General features: G+C 36.4%; 1 protein-coding gene across 2 annotated transcripts; it reads left to right on the top strand.

The window, feature by feature from the left end:
• The first annotated feature begins 330 nt into the window (after positions 1 to 330).
• LOC127447501 (probable bifunctional dTTP/UTP pyrophosphatase/methyltransferase protein) lies at positions 331 to 18,896 on the top strand. Of its 2 annotated transcripts, none has more exons than XM_051709416.1 (14): positions 331 to 620; positions 2,749 to 2,874; positions 2,982 to 3,113; positions 3,239 to 3,286; positions 3,378 to 3,442; positions 5,194 to 5,258; positions 5,352 to 5,469; positions 5,713 to 6,100; positions 9,337 to 9,514; positions 9,785 to 9,969; positions 12,404 to 12,533; positions 13,869 to 14,009; positions 14,806 to 14,928; positions 15,310 to 18,896. In XM_051709416.1, the coding sequence occupies exons 2-14, from the start codon at positions 2,782 to 2,784 to the stop codon at positions 15,579 to 15,581; spliced, it is 1,938 nt and encodes a 645-aa protein (XP_051565376.1). In that variant the 5' UTR covers positions 331 to 620; positions 2,749 to 2,781; the 3' UTR covers positions 15,582 to 18,896. The 2 variants fall into 2 exon arrangements, with proteins under 2 accessions (XP_051565376.1, XP_051565375.1); XM_051709415.1 differs by having other exon boundaries at positions 2,719 to 2,874.
• The last annotated feature ends 4,739 nt before the right edge of the window (positions 18,897 to 23,635 follow it).

Here is a 23,635-nt window from a genome sequence, read left to right as displayed (position 1 = left end):
TGGTTGCTATGACAGCACGCCACCCTTTGGAAGGGAATGTATGAGGTAAAATTTAGGAGAGTTATAATGAAACAGAGAGAAAAGAAAATAGATTTTACAGGTGCACTTTTAGCCTAATACTTTATTATAATTATATATTAATTAGATATATATTATTATATATTAATATAATTATACATGTTATATACTCTGAACCCATATACTGAGGTACTTCAGCTTGGGAATTAACATTACTTGCGTTTGAACATCATATTTACCGGCAAATTGGCGTTATTTATTTTTTTAGACCTTTCCGTTGAAGCAAAGAATTGTGGGTTGTGAGTGCCCACGAAGGATACACCTCATGCATCCTCCGAATTCCTGTGAAAGAAGGTCGCATTCAAAGGCTGCATTCGAAGTGACTCGCTTTTATGAAACGAGACAGCCTCGATGCTGTATGCTGCCGACAAATGAGACATATCCAGAAGAAAAGACGTGTTCGGTGTGAACGCCCACTCAACATTAGTTTCACCGTGACGTTCTGCGCTTGTGCGTGAGTAAACCCCGCCCCTTCTGGACCTCAGTTCGCTGACTGCATGTCGGAAGCGTGAAAGGTACCGTGAACCAAGCTGACCATCCAGGTAATTGTTTATATAACATAGTGTAATTAGCATTTTTGTGACGTCTTGTTTTAGAGAAGCATAATTTGCTACACCTGATTGCATTAATGCCATAATAGCTGCTCTTTAAGTGCTGGCTTCCTACAGGCATTTTGGACCAACTAAAGTACTCTTATAATGCAAACAACAGTTGCAATTCCTTGTTCTTAAAAACAGGTTAAACTTCCTTGTGAAAATTCAGAAGAACAGCGATAGAGAAATGAGAATTTGCCCGATCTGTGGTCAAGCTCGACTTTAACCCTTATAAAGGTTGCTGTCCTTCAGATCAGTGGTACTCTGTTTTTTCAAGTTGCTACCCAACACATTAAAAACGTAACCTGTATTTAATGTAGCCTCGGTGGCATTTTCTTTTATCTTGCATAGTTTTGTTCATGGTTTTTAAGTATTAGGGCATGCATATCAAGTGCCATCATTTTTGTTTTTGATGTCAAAACACAAAAAACAAAAGATACAGGAAGTTTTCTCTCCCTGCTTTTAAAAAAATGGTTAGCCTATTTATTTATATGAGCCTATTATATTTATTATAGTTTATTTCATAACATCAAACATCATTCAAACAGAACATCCACTCACTGTGCACTTTATTAGGAACACCTGTACACCTACTTATTCATGCGATTATCTAATCAGCCAATCGTGTGGCAGCAGTGCAATGCTTAAAATCATGCAGATAAAGGACAGAAGCTTCAGTTATTGTTCACATCAACCATCAAAATGGGGAAAAATGTGATCTCAGTGATTTCAACCGTGACATGATTGTTGGTGCCAGACAGGCTGGTTTGAGTATTTCTGTAACTGCTGATCTTCTGGGATTTTCACACACACAACAGTCTCTAGAATTTATGCCGAATGGTGCCAAAAACAAAAACAAAAAATCCAGTGAGTGGCAGTTCTGTGGACAGAAACACCTCGTTGATGAGATTAAGTCAACGGAGAATTGCCAGACTGGTTTGAGCTGACAGAAAGGCTACAGTAACTCAGATAACCACTCTGTACAATTGTAGTAAGCAGAATAGCATCTCAGAATGCACAACACCTCAAACCTTGAGGCAGAAGGGCTCCAACAGCATAAGACCACGTCTGGCACTTTATTAGGACCTAGTGTTCCTAATAAAGTGCTCAGTGAGTGTATATTACCCAGGAGGAAAACGCTGTCTATAATTTGTCCCAGACTTTAAAGCCCTTTATAAATTGCCCTTATATTTATAGTGCAATGCAATAAAAGCATTACTGTGACTAGGTTATTGTAGCTAGACTTTCTAAAATAATAATGGTAACACGTTACAGTAAGGTTCAATTTGTAAACATTAGTTAATGCATAGGTTAATGAACTAATAATAAACAATATATATATATATATATATATATATATATATATATATATTACAGCTTTTTAAATGTTAGTTGCTAGTGCATTATCTAATGTTAACTAATACAACTTTTGATTTAAAAAATTTATTACTTTGTTGAAATTAATATTAACCAAGATTAATAAATGCTGTAAAAGTATTGTTCATTGTTAGTTTATTTTAATTAATGTTGTTAACTAATGTCAACAAATGGATCCTTATTGTAAAGTGTTACCATAATAATAAACTGATTTGTTATTTTAAAGAAATTTATAGCCAAAACACATTTAGAAACTGCTACATTTGTAATAAAAATGAGGTCTTAATAGATTTCTAATATGAAACAACACGAAACATTTTTGTCAAAATATCATGGTTACAGTTACTATTGGAATCATGATACATATTAGTAAAGATTATAATGTGTTATTAAAATCCATGGCATTGTTCTTTTACTACTGTCTGCGACCCTATACGATCATACCTGCGACCTGCCATTTGAGAAACACTGCCTTAGATCATTCTAAGCTTTTGTTGTTTCACCACATGCAATTGTGAAGTTACTCTAAGTTATGTAAGTCTGCTTAATGTCCAGGAATTGGACTTGCTGGGGGCTTTATGATATTGACATACGTAATGTTTCATGTAGGCTATCTACTGGTCTTATTTTAAGTTTTGAAGAGAGAGATAATGTTTGTGTATGTGTACAGCATCATAGAGACAATTTTACCATTGGTTAGACCTCTTAAAGTGACAGAGAGGAGAGGTGTAACATGCTGTTAAATCCAGTTATATCCAAACTGAGTGGCAAGCTCGTTGTCCTGGCAAGTGCATCCTCAAGACGCCTGGAGATTTTGACGAATGCTGTAAGTTCTTCTTTTTTACATGTTTGTTTTTGTCTTTACAGAGTTAATAAACTTGTGATTGAAATGTTGACTGCTTGCTTTTGTCTTTTTCTGGACTCATGAGGCAGGGTTTACGATTCGAGGTTGTGCCCTCTTGGTTTAAAGAAACCTTGGACAAATCCTTATTTAAAACACCTTATGAATATGCAGTGGAGACTGCCAAACAGAAGGCTTTGGAGGTGGCTCAGCGAATGCCTTGTGTGAGTTGTATATTTCTGGCTTTTAGTTACTGTTGTTGCAGTTGTCAGTTGTGCTGTCAGTTTGTTTAGTTAATAATTTACATTGTCCCTTTCAATCTGTATCATTTCACATGTGCTGAATACAGAAACACTTGAAAACTCCAGATATTGTTATTGGAGCAGACACTATTGTGGTAAGTACTTGTTTGTTTGAATAGATTTTGCATTTTTGCTTTGTGTCCTGGAGTCTACCATGCTAAATTTGTCTTTTCCTTTTATCATCAGACAGTTGATGGTTTGATCTTGGAGAAGCCTACGGATAAACAAGATGCTTACCATATGCTGTCCAGGTGCATTCTCATTTCTGTTTTGTCTTGAGAGTTTTTGGTGTATATTAAGTGGGGTCCAAAAGTCTGAGGCCACATGGATAATCTGGGATTCAAAATAAAAAATGAACTTGAAAATAGACAGAAAGGGGGCCTGGGTAGCTCAGCGGGTATTGACGCTGACTACCACCCCTGGAGTCGTGAGTTCGAATTCAGGGTGTGCTGAGTGACTCCAGCCAGGTCTCCCAAGTAACCAAATTGACCTGGTTGCTAGGGAGGGTAGAGTCACATGGGGTAACCTCCTTGTGGTCGCGATTAGTGTATCTCGCTCTCAATGGGGCGCGTGGTAAGTTGTGCGTGCATCGCAGAGAGTAGCATGAGCCTCTACCTGCGGAGTCTCCGCGGTGTCATGCACAGCGAGCCATGTGATAAAATGCGTGGATTGACTGTCTCAGAAGCGGAGGCAAACTGTCCTCCGCCACCCGGATTGAGGTGAGTAACCGCGCCACCATGAGTACCTACTAAGTAGTGGGAATTGAGCATTCCAAATTGGGGAGAAAAGGGGATAAAAAAAAAAAGTAGACAAAGTTTTAGGATTTTAGTATTTTATAACAAGTGTTATGATGTAAAATAAGATATATTTAGGATTCTGCACTATTTCTAGGTCACTAAAATAGGTCGCAGATTAGTGACATTGGCCATGTTATCTCCTTTGTACAAAAGGTCAGATATCCTAAATTATAGGCCGATACCAATATTTTGCCACTTACCTTATTTTGTCATCATATCACTGTTTTACTTGGGAATTATGCTTGGAAAATTTACAAATAGGTACAAAAGCTTTTTTACTGTTCTAACAATAAATAATTTCCATTCAACCTGGATTGGCTCTGTTGAACAGAGCCACAATGACAGATACATAGAAGATAAAAAGATACAAAAAAGAACTAATTATAACATGATGGTTGATTAAAAAAAAAAAAAAAAAAAATGTTTGTACTTCTGCTGACTGAATGCAGACTATATTTTAAAATGCAGCCTTTTAAGGTTTAGTAATTGCGCAAGGCCATATTGCAATTTCAGTCTTAATGCATTAATGAATATATCGATGTCTCATGTCAAAGTCTGCTGGTTTCAAAGTGTTTTTGATTGTTTCCCTCCTCATGTAGCCTATAGGTAAGTGCAGCTTTTACAACTGTTATGTCTGTTTATGGCAGTTTTTCCACATAAACGTGAAAACTAAATATTACATGTTCTTAAGAGTGCCAACCTCTCAACATATTGTGACTATTATTATTTCTGAATTGTCCATTTGAATTCAGAGTTTTTACTTTTAAGTGTTACTTAAAAAAATACATAAATTAATAATTTTTTTTTTTTTCATATCTGCATTTTCAAGCTAATAACCGATATGCCTATGGTTTTAATTTGGTCCATAATTGACCGATAAATATCAGCAGCCGATACACTGGTGCATCCCTAGAGATAACTTATGGAGTCTTTGCCAGCTCAAGTATATGCTGTCACTAAAGCAAAATGGGAGCATACCAAATACTACGAAATTCTGAAAAAAGCTGTTAAAATTATTTTGCATTTCAACTTTTCACTGAAATTGTTATGCTGAGAATATAATTGCTACTGATTTTGTATTAAATTATAGAAACTAAAAATATAATAATTTACGCTAGTGGTCTCAGACTTTTGGACCCCAAAGTATAAAGTCAGTATAAATATTTTTCAAAGCTCCGAAATGAATTGATAACGATGTATTTCAGGTTGAGTGGTAAAGAACATAGCGTTTTCACAGGTGTGGCTATTGTGTTATGCCATGACAAGAACGGTACGTTTGAGTGTTTAAAATATATATTCTTCTTTTTTTTTTGTGATAAGGTCTTAAATGACTTAACCACTACTGTTTTGTTCTTCGTTTCAGGTTCAGACACAAAAAATCCAGACTACAAAGTGGTAGATTTTTATGAAGAGACAAAAGTCAAGTTTGCTGAGTTATCTGAGGAGATGCTCTGGGAATACATCAACAGTGGAGAGCCCATGTAAGTTTATGCATTGCCAACTTGCAAAAAGATTATAAGCAGCTTTTGCAGCTGAAATCATATTTTCTTACCATGTTTAATGGTTCTCTGAATTTGAACTTGTTGAACCCATTTGGAATTTGGACTTTGGTGGAGTTGTTCATATTTGTGTTTGCTCTGATGTGCTGAAAATGACATTTGAAAATTCAGCAAAGTAAACGTATTGATTAAATAATGGCCCCATGTCTGTCTTGTGCTTGACAGGGACAAAGCTGGTGGTTATGGGATCCAAGCGTTGGGTGGCATGTTGGTGGAGTACGTACGAGGAGATTTTCTTAATGTGGTGGGCTTCCCTCTTAACCACTTCTGCAAGCAGTTGGGATTAATTTTCAATAGCCCTTCTGAATGTCCTGCCCACAAGATCAAACGGGAAGATTCAAGAGAATCTGATGAGTCTTGGACTCTAGTCAACAACCTGTCTAAGTGTGCAGCAAATGGAGAGGTTGATCTGCAGGAAATCAGTAATGGTAAAGACACCAGCCGGATGTTTATGCAAGAACAGAATACGATTGTGCCGGATTGTGCTAAGTGTGGCAGACAGGACGTCCCCCACAGTATCATGGACTTACTGGATGGGTTCAAAGCCTCAAAGGTATGAATGACCACATGAAATCACTTGACGAATGCAGTTTTCTTTCCTGTGTTGAAGTATTTCCTATTGAAATAGGAAGTTAGCGTGGGTCATATCATACCTTTTTTAATAGCCAATAATTTTAGTTAAATCACAGCCATGAACCATAATTTGCTGCTCCATTGCAGTTGGTATTAGGGGGCATTTGATTGGACAAAAATCTGTGTAGTGCAAGATAAAGGCCTGTTCACACCAAATCGACGCTGAATTTGCGAGACGGTAGATGAAAGGTTTTTTCATGCTGAGACCGTAACAAATAAAATAAAACAAAAATGTCACCCCTGTACTGTAGATGGCGCTGTTCAACAAACATATTTTTTCTGGTGTTCTGCACAGACCTTTCAATTCTGTTACAACCAGGGATGCAAACTACTCGCCTTTCAGCTAATGTCACCTTTTCTGAAGTCAATTTGCCCAAATTGTTTGGTAAACTGTTCTTTATTTTCCTTATTAAAATCACTTGAAAGGGTTACTTTAAGCTTACAACAAACAAATCAACCTAGAATATACATGTGGACCACTTGCTATTCCTTTCTCACCTGTCATGAGTTTGCATCTTGTTTGTTATTCCTTTAATAAAGCATAAATCAGCATATACACTGGTCAGAAAAGGGCGGAACCTTTGCGATGCGTTCGCCCGAAGTCATTACACAGACACACACACCACAAACACACTCACAACAGCCGTGTCAGTTATCAAATGATGTGGAAAGGACCTCTTAACGCTATTTGTTGTACAAAACGGGGCAGTACTTTGCAGCCTGTTTATGGTGCAATTTAATTACCACAGAAGCACGTCAAGTCTTAACTATCACGAAAATGCAGAATGGGACGTTTGCAAGCGCTTGACACTGGCGTTGATGCCCTGACACGAATCGTAAATGTGCCTTCACGATTGCTGTAGCAAAGTGGATAGCCACAGTCTGCCGGAGGATTAATATTGTGGAGAATGAGAGTCTAAGAGATTTAAGGCGCATTTCAATGAATATGAAACATATGGTTGCATAGTCAACCCCCATTTAGACATGGCAAAACTTTAATGTTACTATAATTGGTATCATTTTATTGCATTTCTATATTATACTGTGGAGGGTTTTGTTTGGAAAATGTTAATAAATCATCGTTGTTACATGTTGTTTTGTTTTCTTTCCTAAGAAGGATATAAGTGCATTTTGACAGGGAAAAAAGTATACAGTATAATAAAATGTAAAATTTCAAACATTTCAGCACTTTCAAAATCTGCGATTAATCATGATTAACTATGTAAAATTATGCGATTAATCATGATTATACATTTTAATCGACTGACCACACTAATATTAAGTAATGTACATCAAGACAAAACACTAGGTTAATTATAAAATATGAGGTATCAGCACATTACATAAATATTAAAAAAAGAATGCGTTTACAGATCAGATTCTACATTATTTATTACTGCATATGCATTGATGCAGAGTTTTTGTGCGTGTCTTTGTTTATGCACAATTATAATGCATGCTCGTACACTCAACGACCACTTTATTAGGTACATCCGTACACCTACTTATTCATGCGAATCTCTAATCGGCCAATTGTGTGCCAGCAGAGCAATGCATAAAATCACGCAGATATGGGTCAGGAGGTTCAGTTAATGTTCACATTAACCATTCACAGATGGGCCTACCATCTGTGTACCTCAGCAGAAATCAAGATTCATCAGACCAGGCTATGTTTTTCCAGTCTTTAACTGTCCCGTTTTGGTGAGCCTGTGCCCACTGCAGCCTTAGCTTTTTGTTCTTGGCTTACAGAAGTGAAACCCGACACGATCCTCTGCTGTTGTAGACCATTCGCCTCAAGGTCTGACATGTTGTGCATTCTGAGATGCTATTTTGCTCACTACAGTTGTACAGATCTGAGTTACTGTGGCCATTCTTTCAGCTTGAACCAGTCTGGCCATTCTCCGTTGACCTCTCTCATCAACAAGGCGTTTCCTTCCGCAGAACTGCCGCTCACTGGATGTTTTTGGTACCTGTTTGACTGCTGTGTGTGAAAATCCCAGGAGATCAGCAGTTACAGAAATACTTAAACCAGCCCATCTGGTGCCAACAATCATGCCACTGCCGAAATCACTGAGATCACATTTTCCCCTAATCTGGTGGTTGATGTGAACATTACCTGGAGCTTCTGACCTGTATCTGCTTGAATTTATGCATTGCAATGCTGCCACACGATTGGCTGATTAGAGAATCGCATGAATAAGTAGGTGTACAGGTGTACCTAATAAAGTGGTCTGAATCTGCACATCATATGCCGGTGTGCCTGTGTTTGCCAGTTAATTAGTGCCACCAATGCGCTAGATTGTGCTGCAGCAGCGACTCTGAAATCATGACAAATCATCATATCTTATTGGTCAGTCAGTTTTCTTCGCAGTTAAATAAAAAAAAAAAATCGAACTTCTCTCCATTTAAAAAAAAAAAAAAAAAACCTTCGGATTGCTGGCGGATTATTTGTCAGATCTAGTGTGAGTAGCGGCATAGAGAATCTTTTGTTCCTATTCAAAAGCTCTTTCAGAACGAACATTCACACCGAAAACTCTGGCTTGGTGTGAACAGGGCTTGAGTCATGAATAATTTTGGTCCGTTTTCCTGGAAGAGAAAGACTGCAAATGTTAAATGTCCACTACTGTGTAAATGTCCTAGGAACTTAAGATGTTTCACAAAAACATTTGTCTTAAGATGGTTATCTTCAGCTTTATTGTGTCAATAGGAAATAAGTTTTAGACTCCCAAACATTCCTTTTGAAAATAGAAAAGATTAGAATAGAAGAACATGAAGCACTGCAAGAGATTGCATGGCCCCCACAAAGCCCCCCACTGAACATCAAGTCAGTCTGGGATTACATGAAGAGACAGAAGCAATTGAGACAGCCTAAATAGATAGAAGAACTGTGGCGAATTCTCCAAGAAGCTTGGAACATCCTATCTGCCAACAACCAAGAAAAACTGAGTTCAGGTGTACCTAGGAGAATTGGTGCTGTTTGAAGCCAAAGGCTGTCACACCAAATATTGATTTAGCTTTTTTTTTTTTTATGTTGAATGGACTTTGTATGATGTTAATTGATAAATTAAAACTATTTATGGCATATTATTTTATTGATAGGCAAAGTAATCACAGACATGTTTTGGTAACTGTTCTGCTACACGTTTTATTTATCAGACTTTATTCACGGCATCCAAACTGAAGGTCTTTGATGCATTAAGTAGCTCAGATGGTCTGACATTAGAAGAGGTAGCTGGCCAAATCAACGCCTCTGTTTTGGGCACTGAGAGGCTTCTGGATGCTGCTGTCTCCATAGGGATACTTGAAAGGGTTAAACAGCAAGATGATACCAATGGTAAGAAATCAATTTACAAATTGCCATTTTTTGCTGTGTAAAAGTTTTTAAAATCTTGTCTCTAGCCTTGTTTTTATTGAAAAGGACTTGACTATCCATGAGTTCTGAATCCTCTCAATGCTCAGTGTCCATTTATAACTTACAAGCACTTTCTCTGTTCATTGAAAACAGATGCTCGCATGAATGGATGCATTTCCTCCTCCTGTGTTTTTTTCATTTTCCTGTCCAGAGGCGGCTTGTGAATGTAACATTGTTTATTGTCTGTAATAGTGTACAGAAATACAGAACAGGCCAGTCGGTTCCTGGTATCAGATAGCCCACAGTCTCTGCATGGATATATCCTCCACTGCAATGACACGGTGTGGCCTCTTTTCAGTCATCTAGAGAGTGCGGTCAGGGAGGGTACCAGCCAACATGAGCGCAACTTTGGGAAGAAAAATGAGGATGTGTTTCAGGTAAACGCACATTTATTAAAATGTAATGCCATATTTTTAGGGTTGGATATCAAGAACAATTTCTTGTGCAGAATAAAAATTCAATTTTTAAGAATTCATTGCATTCTGTTTTCATTGATGGTTCTTGAACATCTACATTCTTCCACTGATGTGGACGGAACACCAAATACTTGGGACGTGTTTCCTGCACCGCTAATGGATCTGCAGCAAAATGGCAAAAGAGACTAGATGTCTTGCTAAATATCTGCTCACACTTTTATTAGTTCCAAAAGACACTCATTGTAAAAACATATCCCGCTTAAAACCACTGTTGTCCAATTTGCAAATGAATGACTCATTTGAGCTGGTTCAATTTAATTAATCACTCAAATAGACCACAAATTAGTCTCAAACACATGCGTTTTGTCATGTCCAGTTCGAACATGTCCAAAGATTTTAGTCTAGCTATAAATGTGTATTTATACTCTCCCACTCTCCCATAAGGCTCTTGAGATTTAAATCAGTGTAATTACTGACTTGTTCATGTGACCATGTGCAGTTAAATATACACATTCAGAACAGTGCTGTTGTAGGTATTTTGATTTAATGGTACTTTTTGATTTACAAACATCATGGTATACTTTTGTTTTCTACTAACCTAACATCTCAATCATTAACCAGTCATGTTTTATTTATTTTTTTTAGTATTAAGAAAAGTAGTAAAAGAATCATTAAGGTGTCAAAATCAGAACCAGAATCGTTAAATTCTACTATTTCTATCCCCACATATTTCTTATACAGGTGCATCTCAATAAATTAGAATGTCGTGGAAAAGTTCATTTATTTCAGTAATTCAACTCAAATTGTGAAACTCGTGTATTAAATAAATTCAATTCACACAGACTGAAGTAGTTTAAGTCTTTGGTTCTTTTAATTGTGATGATTTTGGCTCACATTTAACAAAAACCCACCAATTCACTATCTCAAAAAATTAGAATATGGTGACATGCCAATCAGCTAATCAACTCAAAACACCTGCAAAGGTTTCCTGAGCCTTCAAAATGGTCTCTCAGTTTGGTTCACTAGGCTATACAATCATGGGGAAGACTGCTGATCTGACAGTTGTCCAGAAGACAATCATTGACACCCTTCACAAGGAGGGTAAGCCACGAACATTCATTGCCAAAGAAGCTGGCTGTTCACAGAGTGCTGTATCCAAGCATGTTAACAGAAAGTTGAGTGGAAGGAAAAAGTGTGGAAGAAAAAGACGCACAACCAACCGCAGCCTTATGATTGTCAAGCAAAATCGATTCAAGAATTTGGGTGAACTTCACAAGGAATGGACTGAGGCTGGGGTCAAGGCATCAAGAGCCACCACACACAGACATGTCAAGGAATTTGGCTACAGTTGTCGTATTCCTCTTGTTAAGCCACTCCTGAACCACAGACAACGTCAGAGGCGTCTTACCTGGGCTAAGGAGAAGAAGAACTGGACTGTTGCCCAGTGGTCCAAAGTCCTCTTTTCAGATGAGAGCAAGTTTTGTATTTCATTTGGAAACCAAGGTCCTAGAGTCTGGAGGAAGGGTGGAGAAGCTCATAGCCCAAGTTGCTTGAAGTCCAGTGTTAAGTTTCCACAGTCTGTGATGATTTGGGGTGCAATGTCATCTGCTGGTGTTGGTCCATTGTGTTTTTTGAAAACCAAAGTCACTGCACCCGTTTACCAAGAAATTTTGGAGCACTTCATGCTTCCTTCTGCTGACCAGCTTTTTAAAGATGCTGATTTCATTTTCCAGCAGGATTTGGCACCTGCCCACACTGCCAAAAGCATCAAAAGTTGGTTAAATGACCATGGTGTTGGTGTGCTTGACTGACCAGCAAACTCACCAGACCTGAACTCCACAGAGAATCTATGGGGTATTGTCAAGAGGAAAATGAGAAACAAGAGACCAAAAAATGCAGATGAGCTGAAGGCCACTGTCAAAGAAACCTGGGCTTCCATACCACCTCAGCAGTGCCACAAACTGATCACCTCCATGCCACGCCGAATTGAGGCAGTAATTAAAGCAAAAGGAGCCCCTACCAAGTATTGAGTACATATACAGTAAATGAACATACTTTCCAGAAGGCCAACAATTCACTAAAAATGTTTTTTTTATTGGTCTTATGATGTATTCTAATTTTTTGAGATAGTGAATTGGTGGGTTTTTGTTAAATGTGAGCCAAAATCATCACAATTAAAAGAACCAAAGACTTAAACTACTTCAGTCTGTGTGCACTGAATTTATTTAATACACGAGTTTCACAATTTGAGTTGAATTACTGAAATAATTGAACTTTTCCACGACATTCTAATTTATTGAGATGCACCTGTATTTGGATTTATCAGCACTGCATATTAACATCCTAATAGAAGCAAATCTGAAAAAAGTATTTTTTTTTTGTCATTCCCTGCTAGGATGCATACTACAGTAAAGAAGTTAAGATGCGATTCATGAATGCAATGCACAACATCGCAACGGTGTCTGGGAAAGATGTGGCAACAGCATTTGATCTTTCTCCCTATAAAACAGCCTGTGATATTGGAGGTATGATTCCCCTCAATTTAAAAGTTTCCTGTGTTTTACTTGTATAATTTGCTTATGTAAATCTACTGGGTAATAAACTGGGTGATTGTTACAAAAATGGATCAAAATCTGGGTGCTGGGACTTCCCTCTGAGATGTGAGCGAGTGATTACGAGAGCACAAGATAAGATGTGCGGAAATCACTGTCCTGATCCAGTCTTGCATAATTTGAGATTTCACTAGAGCACAGTGCATGCATATTTTACTTTGAAAGGGGTTGCTTTCAAAAGCTGCTTATCTCAACAGGAGTTGTGAGCTTGTTATGCAAATTTAGGGTATGAATTATATGTGCTTCTAAATGCATGTTCTTACTAATTAATGGATTTATATGCCAGGAACACCTGTATTTATTGTGGTCTGTTTATTCTGTTCACCCACTTTGACATAAATTTAGAAGCAGAATTGTTTTCCTCTTGTTGCTCAGCGAATAAAATATTTTGGCAATTACATTAGCTTGTGGTAGCTAATGTGATCGTACAATAAAAAAGAAAACATTTCCAACTGGTTTACTAATTATGTTATTCATATATTAACAAGTATAATTTTTTAGTATATAGCTAGTAAGCTAAGGATTTATTCTGACACTTAAAGGAATATTCCGGGTTCAATACAAGTTAAGCTCAATTGACAGCATTTGTGGCATAATGTTGATTACGACTAAAATTTATTTCAGCTCATCCCTCCCTTTCATTAAAAAAAGCAAATATCGAGGTGACAGTGTGACACTTACAATGGAAGTGAATGGGGACAATGAAAGTTAATGTGGCCAATTTTTGAAGGGTTTAAAACCAGAAATGTGAATCTTATTTTGTTAAAGCACTTGCATTAATTCTTTGTAAAAATCATGTAATATTTGAGCTGTAAAGTTGTAAAAATCATCATTTTTACAGTCGTTTTAGGATTTTAGGCTTTGGCATTACATCGACATTACAACGAAGTTGTAAAATTGGCTATAACTTTACACAGAAAAGGTTAGTAAGCAATTTTATCACACTAAAATCATGTTAACATGCATACTGTTTACGTTTTCTGGCTAAACTTCTGAAACGGTGAGTCTTAACACAAAAAAATTGGCCCCCATTCACTTCCATTGTAAGTGCCTCACTTTAACCCAGATTTGTTCTTTAAAAAAAAAAAAAAGGAGGGACGAGTCTAAATAATTTTTTTCGTAATCAATATTATGCTACAAATGCTATTGATTGAGCTTAACTTGTATTGAACCCAGAACATTCCTTTTAATAGTAACTATTTTTTATGGTATGATGCATGGTAAGAAAAGCATTCTGTTCTCACACAGGTTGTACTGGTGCCATGGCATACGAGTTTACAAAAGCCCACCCTGGACTCTCAGTAATTGTATTTGACTTGCCACAAGTCATTGAGATGAGACGTCACTTTCAACCTAAACAAGAAAATGACAGAGTGTTGTTTGTTGCAGGTCAGTGAAGTCTTTATATAAACTGTTTAGTATGAAGTATTTATGGATAGTTATTTCATTCATAGGCTTTTTCTGCATTTGCAGAAGTCCTATTAAATTTGTGGTATGCACCTTTTGCACATCAACTTATGCATTTATTAACTTTTCTCACTTAAAGTAATAAATGAAAATTCTCTCATCATTTACTCACCCTCATGCCATCCCACAAACAAAGTTAAATATTTCAGCTCTGAAGGTCCTCACAATGCAAGTGAATGGGTACCAAATATTTTAAGCTCCAAAAAGCACATAAAGGCAGCATAAAAGTAACCCATAAGACTCCAGAGGTTAAATCTATATCTTCAGAAGCAATATGGTAGATGTGCGTGAGAAACATCAATTTGGAAGTCCTTTTTTCTATAAATTCTACTCCCTTCCCAGTAGGTGGCGATGTGCACGAAGAGTGCGAATCGCCAAAAACAATGAAGAACGTGAAAGTGGAGATGTTTAGTAAAAAAGGACTTAAATATTTATGTTTCTCACCCACACATCATATTGCTTGTGAATATATAGATTTAACCACTGGAGTGGTTATTATTTTATGCTGCCTTCATGCCCTTTTGGAGCTTCAAAATTTTGATACCCATTCACTTACATTGTGAGGACATACAGAGCTGAAATAAAAATATTTATGTTCAGCAGAAGAAAGTAAGTCATACACATCTGGGATGGCACGAGGGTGTGTAAATTATGAGAGAATTTTAATTTTTGGGTGAACTATTCCTTTAATGTCTCTCTCTTTTTACTTGTAAAAAAGGAGATTTCTTTAAAGATGACCTACCTAAAGCAGACCTGTATATTCTTGCACGGATTCTCCACGACTGGTCTGACGAGAAACTTGATATACTGCTGAGTAAACTGTCCAAAATATCCATGCCAGGTGAGTGCCTTAAAATATGAATTTATAAAACTCTTAAAGAGATAGTTGATTCAGAATGAAAATTCTGTCTATTTACTCACCCTCATGTTATTTTTAAATCGGTATGACTTCAGTGGAACACAGTATGAGATGTTTGGCAGAATGTCATTGTTCACTTTCATTGTATGACCTTTTAAATTGTGAATATCACAGGATCATAATACTAACCTCTAACTGTTTTTAAACATCAAGGTTAGGGATTTCAGTATTCTTGGCTGTTTCCTGCATTAGATGAATGTCTGTTTGTCTTAATTCATTAATTTTTTATGCCGGTCACAGCAGCTAATCTTGCCTATTGCCTATATTAAATGTTTGTTTTATGAATGTATTACTACCACACAGGCTGTGGGCTTCTGGTGTCTGAGATTCTCCTGGATGAGGAGAGGAAAAGACCGAGCCGGGCCTTGCTCCAGGCCCTCAGTATGACTGAAGGAAAGCAACGGAGCACCACAGAATATAGTGATTTACTGGAGAAGCATGGCTTCACTCCCAAGCTCATCAAATACACAGACAACCTGCTGGATGCTATGCTCTTTGTGAAAGAAGACCCAAATGACAAAAGAACTGTACTAGCCTGTTCTTCAGAATCCATTGAGACCGCAGAACGTGACTGATGATAATGTTGTGCATCTGAAAAACTACAGTGGATTATTCTAGTTTACAACCCCAATTCCAAAAAAGTTGGGACAGTATGAAAAATGCTAATAAAAACAATGAGTGATTTGTAAATTATATTCACCCTTTGCTATATTGAAAGCACTACAACTAAACATTATATGATGTTTTACCTTGTGAATTTCATAGTTTAAAAAAAAAAATGTATGTACAGTAATTTCAAATCAGATGATTGCAACACACTCCAGAAAGTTGAGACAGGGTCAGTTTAAGACTAATAACAATTTGATGAGTTAAAATAAGGCGATGTGAAACAGGAGATGTTAAACAGCTGAGGCAACCGTGTCATAGTATATAAGGAGCCTCCAAAAATGCGTGATCTCTGATCCCTCAGACATCACTGTCTTAAACATCATTCGTCTGTAATGGATATCATGAACATGGGCTTGGGATTACTTTAGTAAACCTTTGTTAGTCAACACCATTTGCCGCTGCATCCACAGATGCAAGTTAAGACTTTACTATGCAAAGCAGAAGCCCTACATCAACACTGTCTAGAAGCGCTGCTGACTTCTCTGGGCTCGGTCTCATCTTAGATGGAAAGTAGAACTGTGTTTTTTGGTCCGATGAGTCCACATTTCAAATAGTTATTGAAAATCACAGCCGTTGTGTTCTCTGTGCCAAAGAGGAAAAGGACCATCCAGGCTGTTGTCAGCGTCAGGTCCAAAAGCCAGTGTCTGTATGGGACAGGGGTGTGTCATTGCCCATGGCATGGGTAACTCGCACATCTGTGAGGGCGCCATTAATGCAGACAAATATGTACAAATTTTGGAGTAGCATTTACTGCCATCCAGCACTGACATTCCAGGGATGTCCTGGCATTTTCAGCAGGACAACTTCAAACCACATACTGGCCGAATAAGCAGAGAATGTGGGTGCTAGATTGGCCTGCCTGCAGTCCTGAACATCTCCAATTGAGAATGTGTGGTGCATTATGAAGCGTGCAATATGGCAACGAAGACCCCGTACAGTTGTGCAGCTGAAGACCTACATAATGGATGAATGGCGGAAAATTCCACTTTTTAAACGTAACAAATTTGTGTCTTCAGTGCCTAAATGCTTAATGTGTTATTAGAAGAAATGGTGATGTTTCACAGTGGAAAACACTCGGCTGTCCCAACTTTTTTTGTAGCGTGTTGCAATCATCTGATTTGAAATAAAGAAAAAATGAAATTCTCAAGGTAAAACATCATATAATATTTAGTTGTAGTGTTTTCAATATAGCAAAGGGTGAATATAATTTACAAATCACTCCTTTTTGTTTTTATTAGCATTTTTCATACTGTCCCAACTTTTTCAGAAATGGGGTTGTATTAACTGTTTAAAAAAAAAAAAAAAAACTAATTTAGCTTGATAAAAAATACTTCAAACATTGCTGAACCAGTGTTTCCCACAGGATTTTATGAGACTGTGGTGGGTTGACCTCGGACTCAGGGGGGTCCCATAAGAAAATTTTGTACATTTTAAAGTTAAATGCATCAATCTGGTGCACTTTGAGAGCAAAATTAAGAGGCTAGGTCTATGAACAACTTTGTGCTCTTGTAAACAGTTTTGTGCTCCAGTAGTAATTTAATCAAACACATTGGTTGCAGGGCTCGGAATTAAGCATTGTCATGTGCTTGTCATCCGGACAAGTAAATTGGTCATTCATTTGTCAGAGTAAAAAAGTTACTTGTCTGGAGAAAAAAAAGGATATTTAAGTTAAATGCTTAAGTAACATGTCAGAGTTTATGTTGTTTATCAATGCCCAACCTAATAGAGTACATATGCAATCAACTCAATTCTCTGCAACAGAAATGTAAACTGCACTGGGTAGGGGAGGAGACTATTGTCATATGATAATTAGTTTATGTTATGTATGGTAGTCAAATAAAGGAAAGCCTCCATCACCACCATTAACAGAAGGGATGCTCATAGTTCTATAGAATGAGATCTACTTTTTCATCATGTTACTGCAGCAAGATCTACCATGTACAATAAAGTCTATACATTATCACAATACCAAATTATCTGTAGTCGGTAGTGTAATTTGATGATTCTCAATACCAGCTTCAAAACCACAACAAATAATAACACTAACTAATATGCTAATTATGGAAGAATGGTTTCAAGTTCTTAAGTAATTATTCAAGACTAGTAAACAGTCAGTAATAAAATAATAAAAAAACAGCAATGAATAGAAATAGATGAAAAATAATGGAACAAAAATACAAATTAAGAAAATTCATTCAAGCATTCATGTAAACATTCAAAATGAAATATAACATAAAACTACTACTGGTATTCACTGTATGATTATAATACATTAATACTTTTTAAAGCTACTAAAGTAACCCAGTCAAGGGCAGTGAGTGTTTTCTTGTTTTCTTGTTCTGGTTGTTTGATTATAATAATGACACACTAGACAGCAGCAGGTCTATTAGCTTACATCTGTACTTACAATTAAGTCATTTGAATACAAATCCACTTTTTTCCTCTGCTGTTTACACTCAGTTTAGACATCACCCTCTGTGTTTACATGAATACCTCACCAAGACGGGCGTTTTGGCGGAATGTATTTGATAGGGTGACCATACATCCTTTTTTCCCGGACATGTCCTCTTTTTCGGACCTTAAAAAAGCGTCAGGCCGGGATTTCTAAATTTGCGAAAATGTCCGGGATTCGGCTTTAGTTGCATTATGATGTGCATCTGGTCTATACTTAATTGTGTGCGCGCGCACATTTGCATTGCTTTAACCCCTCTTTGTAAGTCCCGCCTTCTCGCACATCAATTGGTCAATTATAAGAGGCTTGCAGCAACTATTGACCAAATTCCTACCTGTCAATCTCTCCGCGAACGAGCGAAGCGCTGTTGTGTTCGCCATCAAACATTTTTTATTTATTTATTTATTTTTATTATCAACAAATAGCATGTACAAAATTAATTACCATATTGCAACAGAGAGATATATCACATGCTTCACACTAAAATAGAGATTATAAAAAAAATAAAAATAAAAGAAAAACACAGAGAGGGTACATATCTATATATTGTTGAATAAGCATAAATAGATACTTTTTAAATGAAAATATTAAATGAAGAACATATTGCAGTTGTTTTAATTGCTTTGCTATTTTTTAGATTTTGACATAACATCAATGCACTTTTTAATCTCCTTCTTAAGCACTGTAAAATTGGGTTTGCCATTTGTGAATTTACATTTATGGATATGAAATTTACATAAAAATAAAATTACATTTATAATGAAACCAACATCCTTTGAGCAATGGTCCTTAATACAATAACCAAATATCACATACTTATAGGATAAGAGAAAAGTTTTTAAAATATTATCAGCAATGAATCTCTCAACATCTTTCCAGAAACATTGTGTATCTTGGCAGGACCAAAACATATGAAAATTGGTTTCAGTAGAACTTTTGCAGAAACAGCATTTTATTTCAATATCTTTTAAAATTGCTTGGTAAGATAGACTCTATGAATTATTTTGTATGAGATTTCCTTAACCTTATTTGTAAGGAGGAATTTTTGGGGCAACGACCAAACTTGAGTCCAGTTTACATTATTAAAGAGATTGTTTCAATAGAAAATAACAGGAGGAGTAGAGATATTCTCTTTCAAAAATAAGGATCTAATTTTATAATTGTTAGATTTTAACATGGAAAAGCAAATCGAGCCAACTGGGGTATTTTCAGGTCTGGGAGGACAGACAGAGAGTGCAGACATATAGACACCATTTCTAAAAAGCATACCCACCCCAGCAGGTATAGCCTTTTTAACCACACTGAAATCTTTTAATGTAATAGGTATTTTGAGATAAAGTCTGCAAACTCAAAGTCCCATCATTATTGAATAACTGACTCACTAATAACACCCTATTCCTAAACCAATTGTGAAAAGAAATAAAGATTTATTCCTATACAAAATATTGCTCTTTTTCCAGATAAAGAATCTCTGGGGAGAAAAGTTGTGTTTGTAAATGTTTGTAAACGAAAGTGCAAATTTACAGTAAATTTGCACAAAAAATTCCCATGCTTTCGTCCAGGTCGAGATCCGTGGGAAGCAGAATGTTTGACATGTAAAGCTGGCACTTATGTGTCAGTTGCTAATTAAGGTGCAAGTGATTTAGAAGAACACATTAGCTCTGCGAAGCATAAAGGGTCAGCAAAAGGTGAAAGTTCATCAGGTAAATTAACGGACTACTTTTTGTGACCAAGTAACATTGTTATCACTTTGCTTCATTTTCCATGGCCTTACAAAATAATGGTAAATGAAGGTACACTCATGGCATCAAATATTTTATTTTAGTACATGGACATTCAAAAGAATGTTGGAAATGTTTATTTATTTATATATATTTATGTTATGGTAATAGAGTGTCTTTTTCACTGTATTAAAATTTGCATTCATAGTAACACTGTTTTGAACCCTATTATTAGGGTGTCCTCTTTTTGGAAAACCAGAATATGGTCACCCTATATTTGACCATTCAGGTGCTTATTAGGGAGCATTTTCACACACCCATGTTCAGCAAACACACATACTCCACCTGTCAATCAAACAAGGTGCAGGTGTTACTAGATCGCTAGCGACTATTTTTCGACTATAATTGTTTACAAAATAAAATTATGTGCTCTGGATTACTTTCAACAGCAGAATAAGAATATGAACTTTCTTATAAGTGACACAAGCCTAGGCTATCACAAATAGACTACAGCCAGTTATTTTATAATTTTGTTGTTGCTGACGATTTAATCAGTCTGCTTGTCCGGTCGGGCAAGTAAAATTCTCTTTCACTTGCCCCTTCAAAAATCCACTTGTCCAGGACAAGCGTTAATGTCGAGCCCTGGGTTGTATAGATATGAATGGTGATGACACGGCAAAAAAGTCACACCCACAAAGCATGGTAAACAAGACAGAGTTTAACTGACTGGGAGTGAGAGATGCTTTGCCGAAGCAATGGCGCAAAACACAACGTTAGAGATCTTTTATGTTATTATGAGAAGTGTTAAAATATTTTCTGTTCATTATGAAACTGTGGCGGTTTGCTAATTAATGGGAAACACTAGCTGAACAAAAGCTCAAAATGACAAGATGTTCATAATTAATATTAATTACATGTTCATTTTATTGTTGATCTTACTGAAATAAATACGGGTTTTAGTTAAGACTGGTGTAGTTTTAAAAATATATAATATACATTCTTAACTTTACAAGGTCTGTGAAGGTTTTTTGTTGTTGTTTGTTTGTTTTTTTAACCCCTACAGTCAAGCTGCTAGCTGATGCATGTTGGAAAATCTTAGGCTTGCCAACTGTCCCGTATTTTTGAAGGTTTCTGACGCTTGTGCTTGCATGACAGTTATTTTTTACCTGCACGCCTGTATGTGTAACCAACAGCGCTCTCGACGCCACCTGTCCACACTACTACTAGTATGGAGATGGAATTGTTGCATATTAACATACAAGAATAAAATGAATTCACAAATAAATAAAATGAGATATGCAAATAAAAAAAATATTTACAAATATATTTTTTAAGTCACAAACACAACTCTGTCCAGCATTCATTTGTGAATCGCTCACATTCATTTGTGCATCGCTTCCTGTGCATTTGCGGATCGCTGCAGGCATTTGTTGATTTTGAAACAAATCAAGTGTCAAGATATGCACAGTGCACACAAATCTACAAATAGGTGGACTCCACCCATCGTCTACTCAAGCCAATCAGATAATGGCCACATTACTTGGACCAATCGTAGCACGTTCTATCTTCGACCAATCATGCTTCGTTTTACTATCAAGGCGGGGCCAGAGACACAGCTCTCATGAGCACTAAATCAAGCACATACAGATAAGCTCCAAGGCCACAAACTCTTAAAGAAAGGGACGTCATCAGAGGAATAGTGTGATTTAAGGTTTGTATCATTTTCTCCCAGTTATAAACATGTGTAGTGTCTTGTTAAATGTCGACAGCTGAAAATTGCGCATTTGTAGAGTGTCCTGATCATTAGCTTTATAGCTAACCTGGCTGACTGTAGGAGCCTGTTATTTTAATTTTAATAAAGTTCTTGACTGAAACTCTTAATGTTACATGACATATCCAAACAGACACACTACTATACACTACAAAAGATCAATAGTACAGATAGTGTCTTTATAAAACATGAATCATATTAGATGATCTTAGGAGCACAAACCATAAATTAATACCCTATATTACACAGTGTACAAGATCTGCTAAGGCATTTATTTATATTTTATATAAGGATTTATATTTTTAGCACTTAGTGTTATAGCAGAGCAGTCCAATGTTACTCACAAGAAATAATTATTTTAACCCTGTAAAACAATGCATGTTTCACTTATTTACTCAGGAAGTATATGGGCTGTGAGATACAGGAGGACAATAATAATAATAATAATGATAATAAAAGAGTTGTGAGGATACTGGAGAACTGGTGCTCTCTGCTCCATATCACAAAAAGATGGAAACGGTTGTGGGACTTTTGTGCTATTCGTGGTAAGACATCACAAAGCTCCATGGCCCAATCTTGTATGTGTAACATGTTCTTTTCTATACAGTAATGGACTTGTTTTAAATGTGTAACTGTTATTTTTTCCAATCATTTGTGCAGAATGCTCTTACCCTGACTTGGAGTATCCGTCCCAGACAACTGATACAACACCATGACGTGGCAATAAGGATGTTCATGTATAACAAAATCGAGCAAAATGCCAGCACTCCAGTTGTAATGTTCAATTCTAGTGTTTGTGTATGTAATATACATGTACTCAAATGTATTGTCTTTTGTAGTTACATACATGACAACCTGTAATTTGTAACCAAAAAAATCATACCTTTTAGCCAACAGACTTGCTTTAAAGTGTTAAAAAAACAGACACTCTTTAAAACCTATTTACCTCAAAGTTCCTTGATAGAACTCAGTAAAAGATTTGTCAACTAAATGACAAAAAATATTTTGTGAAATGAGATGAGTCATCATTTATACTCATATTCATGTTGTTCCAAACCCAAATGACTGACTTTCTTCTGTGGGTGGAACTCAAAGGAGATGTCAGGAATTATGATAGGGACTGACAGCCTTGCTTTCATTTAAGCCTCATTAGCAGCATCTACATTTTACAATGTATTCTCATATTCCACAGAAGAAACTACATAGTACTGGTTAAAAAAACAAAACAAAACATGATGGTGAGTAAATGACAGAATTTTCATTTTTAAGTCAACACAAAGATAATGTTATGGTTTATTTACATTTTGTATTGCACTTTCTTTTCAAGACATGACATTGTAACTTAAAAGAAATCTGACATAACAGAAAAATAAACAAGCTCATATTTCACATTTTAAAAGGTGTCCTGTATTGGAGCTAGAACCACTGAGTTTTGGAGCAGGTGAGTCAAGTGCTCAAAGTTGAAGGGCAGTACACAGGGGAAACATCTGAAAAAGATGGCAATAACCAATGAGTCAATTATCACTGTCAGAACATGATGCTGTATTTTAGAAAGGGACCCCATAATAGTACATCCTAAAACATTCACACAAATTCTAATAAATATTACCTTACAACTGCTTTTATTAAATACATTAACATAATGTGAAACCAAATGATTGGCATAGCAGATTTTGTATACTGTGTAAAATAGGATATTAATGTATGGTTTGTGCTCCTAAGATCATCTAATATGATTCATGTTTTATAAAGACACTATCTGTACTACTGATCTTTTGTAGTGTATAGTAGTGTGTCTGTTTGGATCTGTCATGTAACATTAAGAGTAAAGGTTTTGACGACACATTTCAGTCAAGAAACTTGGTTAAAATTAAAATAGACTCATACAGTCAGCCAGGTTAGCTATAAAGCTAATGATCAGGACACTCTACAAATGGGCAGTTTTCAGCTGTCAACATTTATCAAGACATTACACATGTTTATAACTGGGAGAAAATGATACAAACCTTAAATCAC

The sequence above is a fragment of the Myxocyprinus asiaticus genome, chromosome 10, assembly GCF_019703515.2.
Source record: "Myxocyprinus asiaticus isolate MX2 ecotype Aquarium Trade chromosome 10, UBuf_Myxa_2, whole genome shotgun sequence".
In the NCBI taxonomy this organism is placed as follows: Eukaryota; Metazoa; Chordata; class Actinopteri; order Cypriniformes; family Catostomidae; genus Myxocyprinus; species Myxocyprinus asiaticus.
The sequence above is the reverse complement of the archived record's forward strand: the minus strand, read 5'-3'. Positions and strand labels throughout refer to the sequence as shown.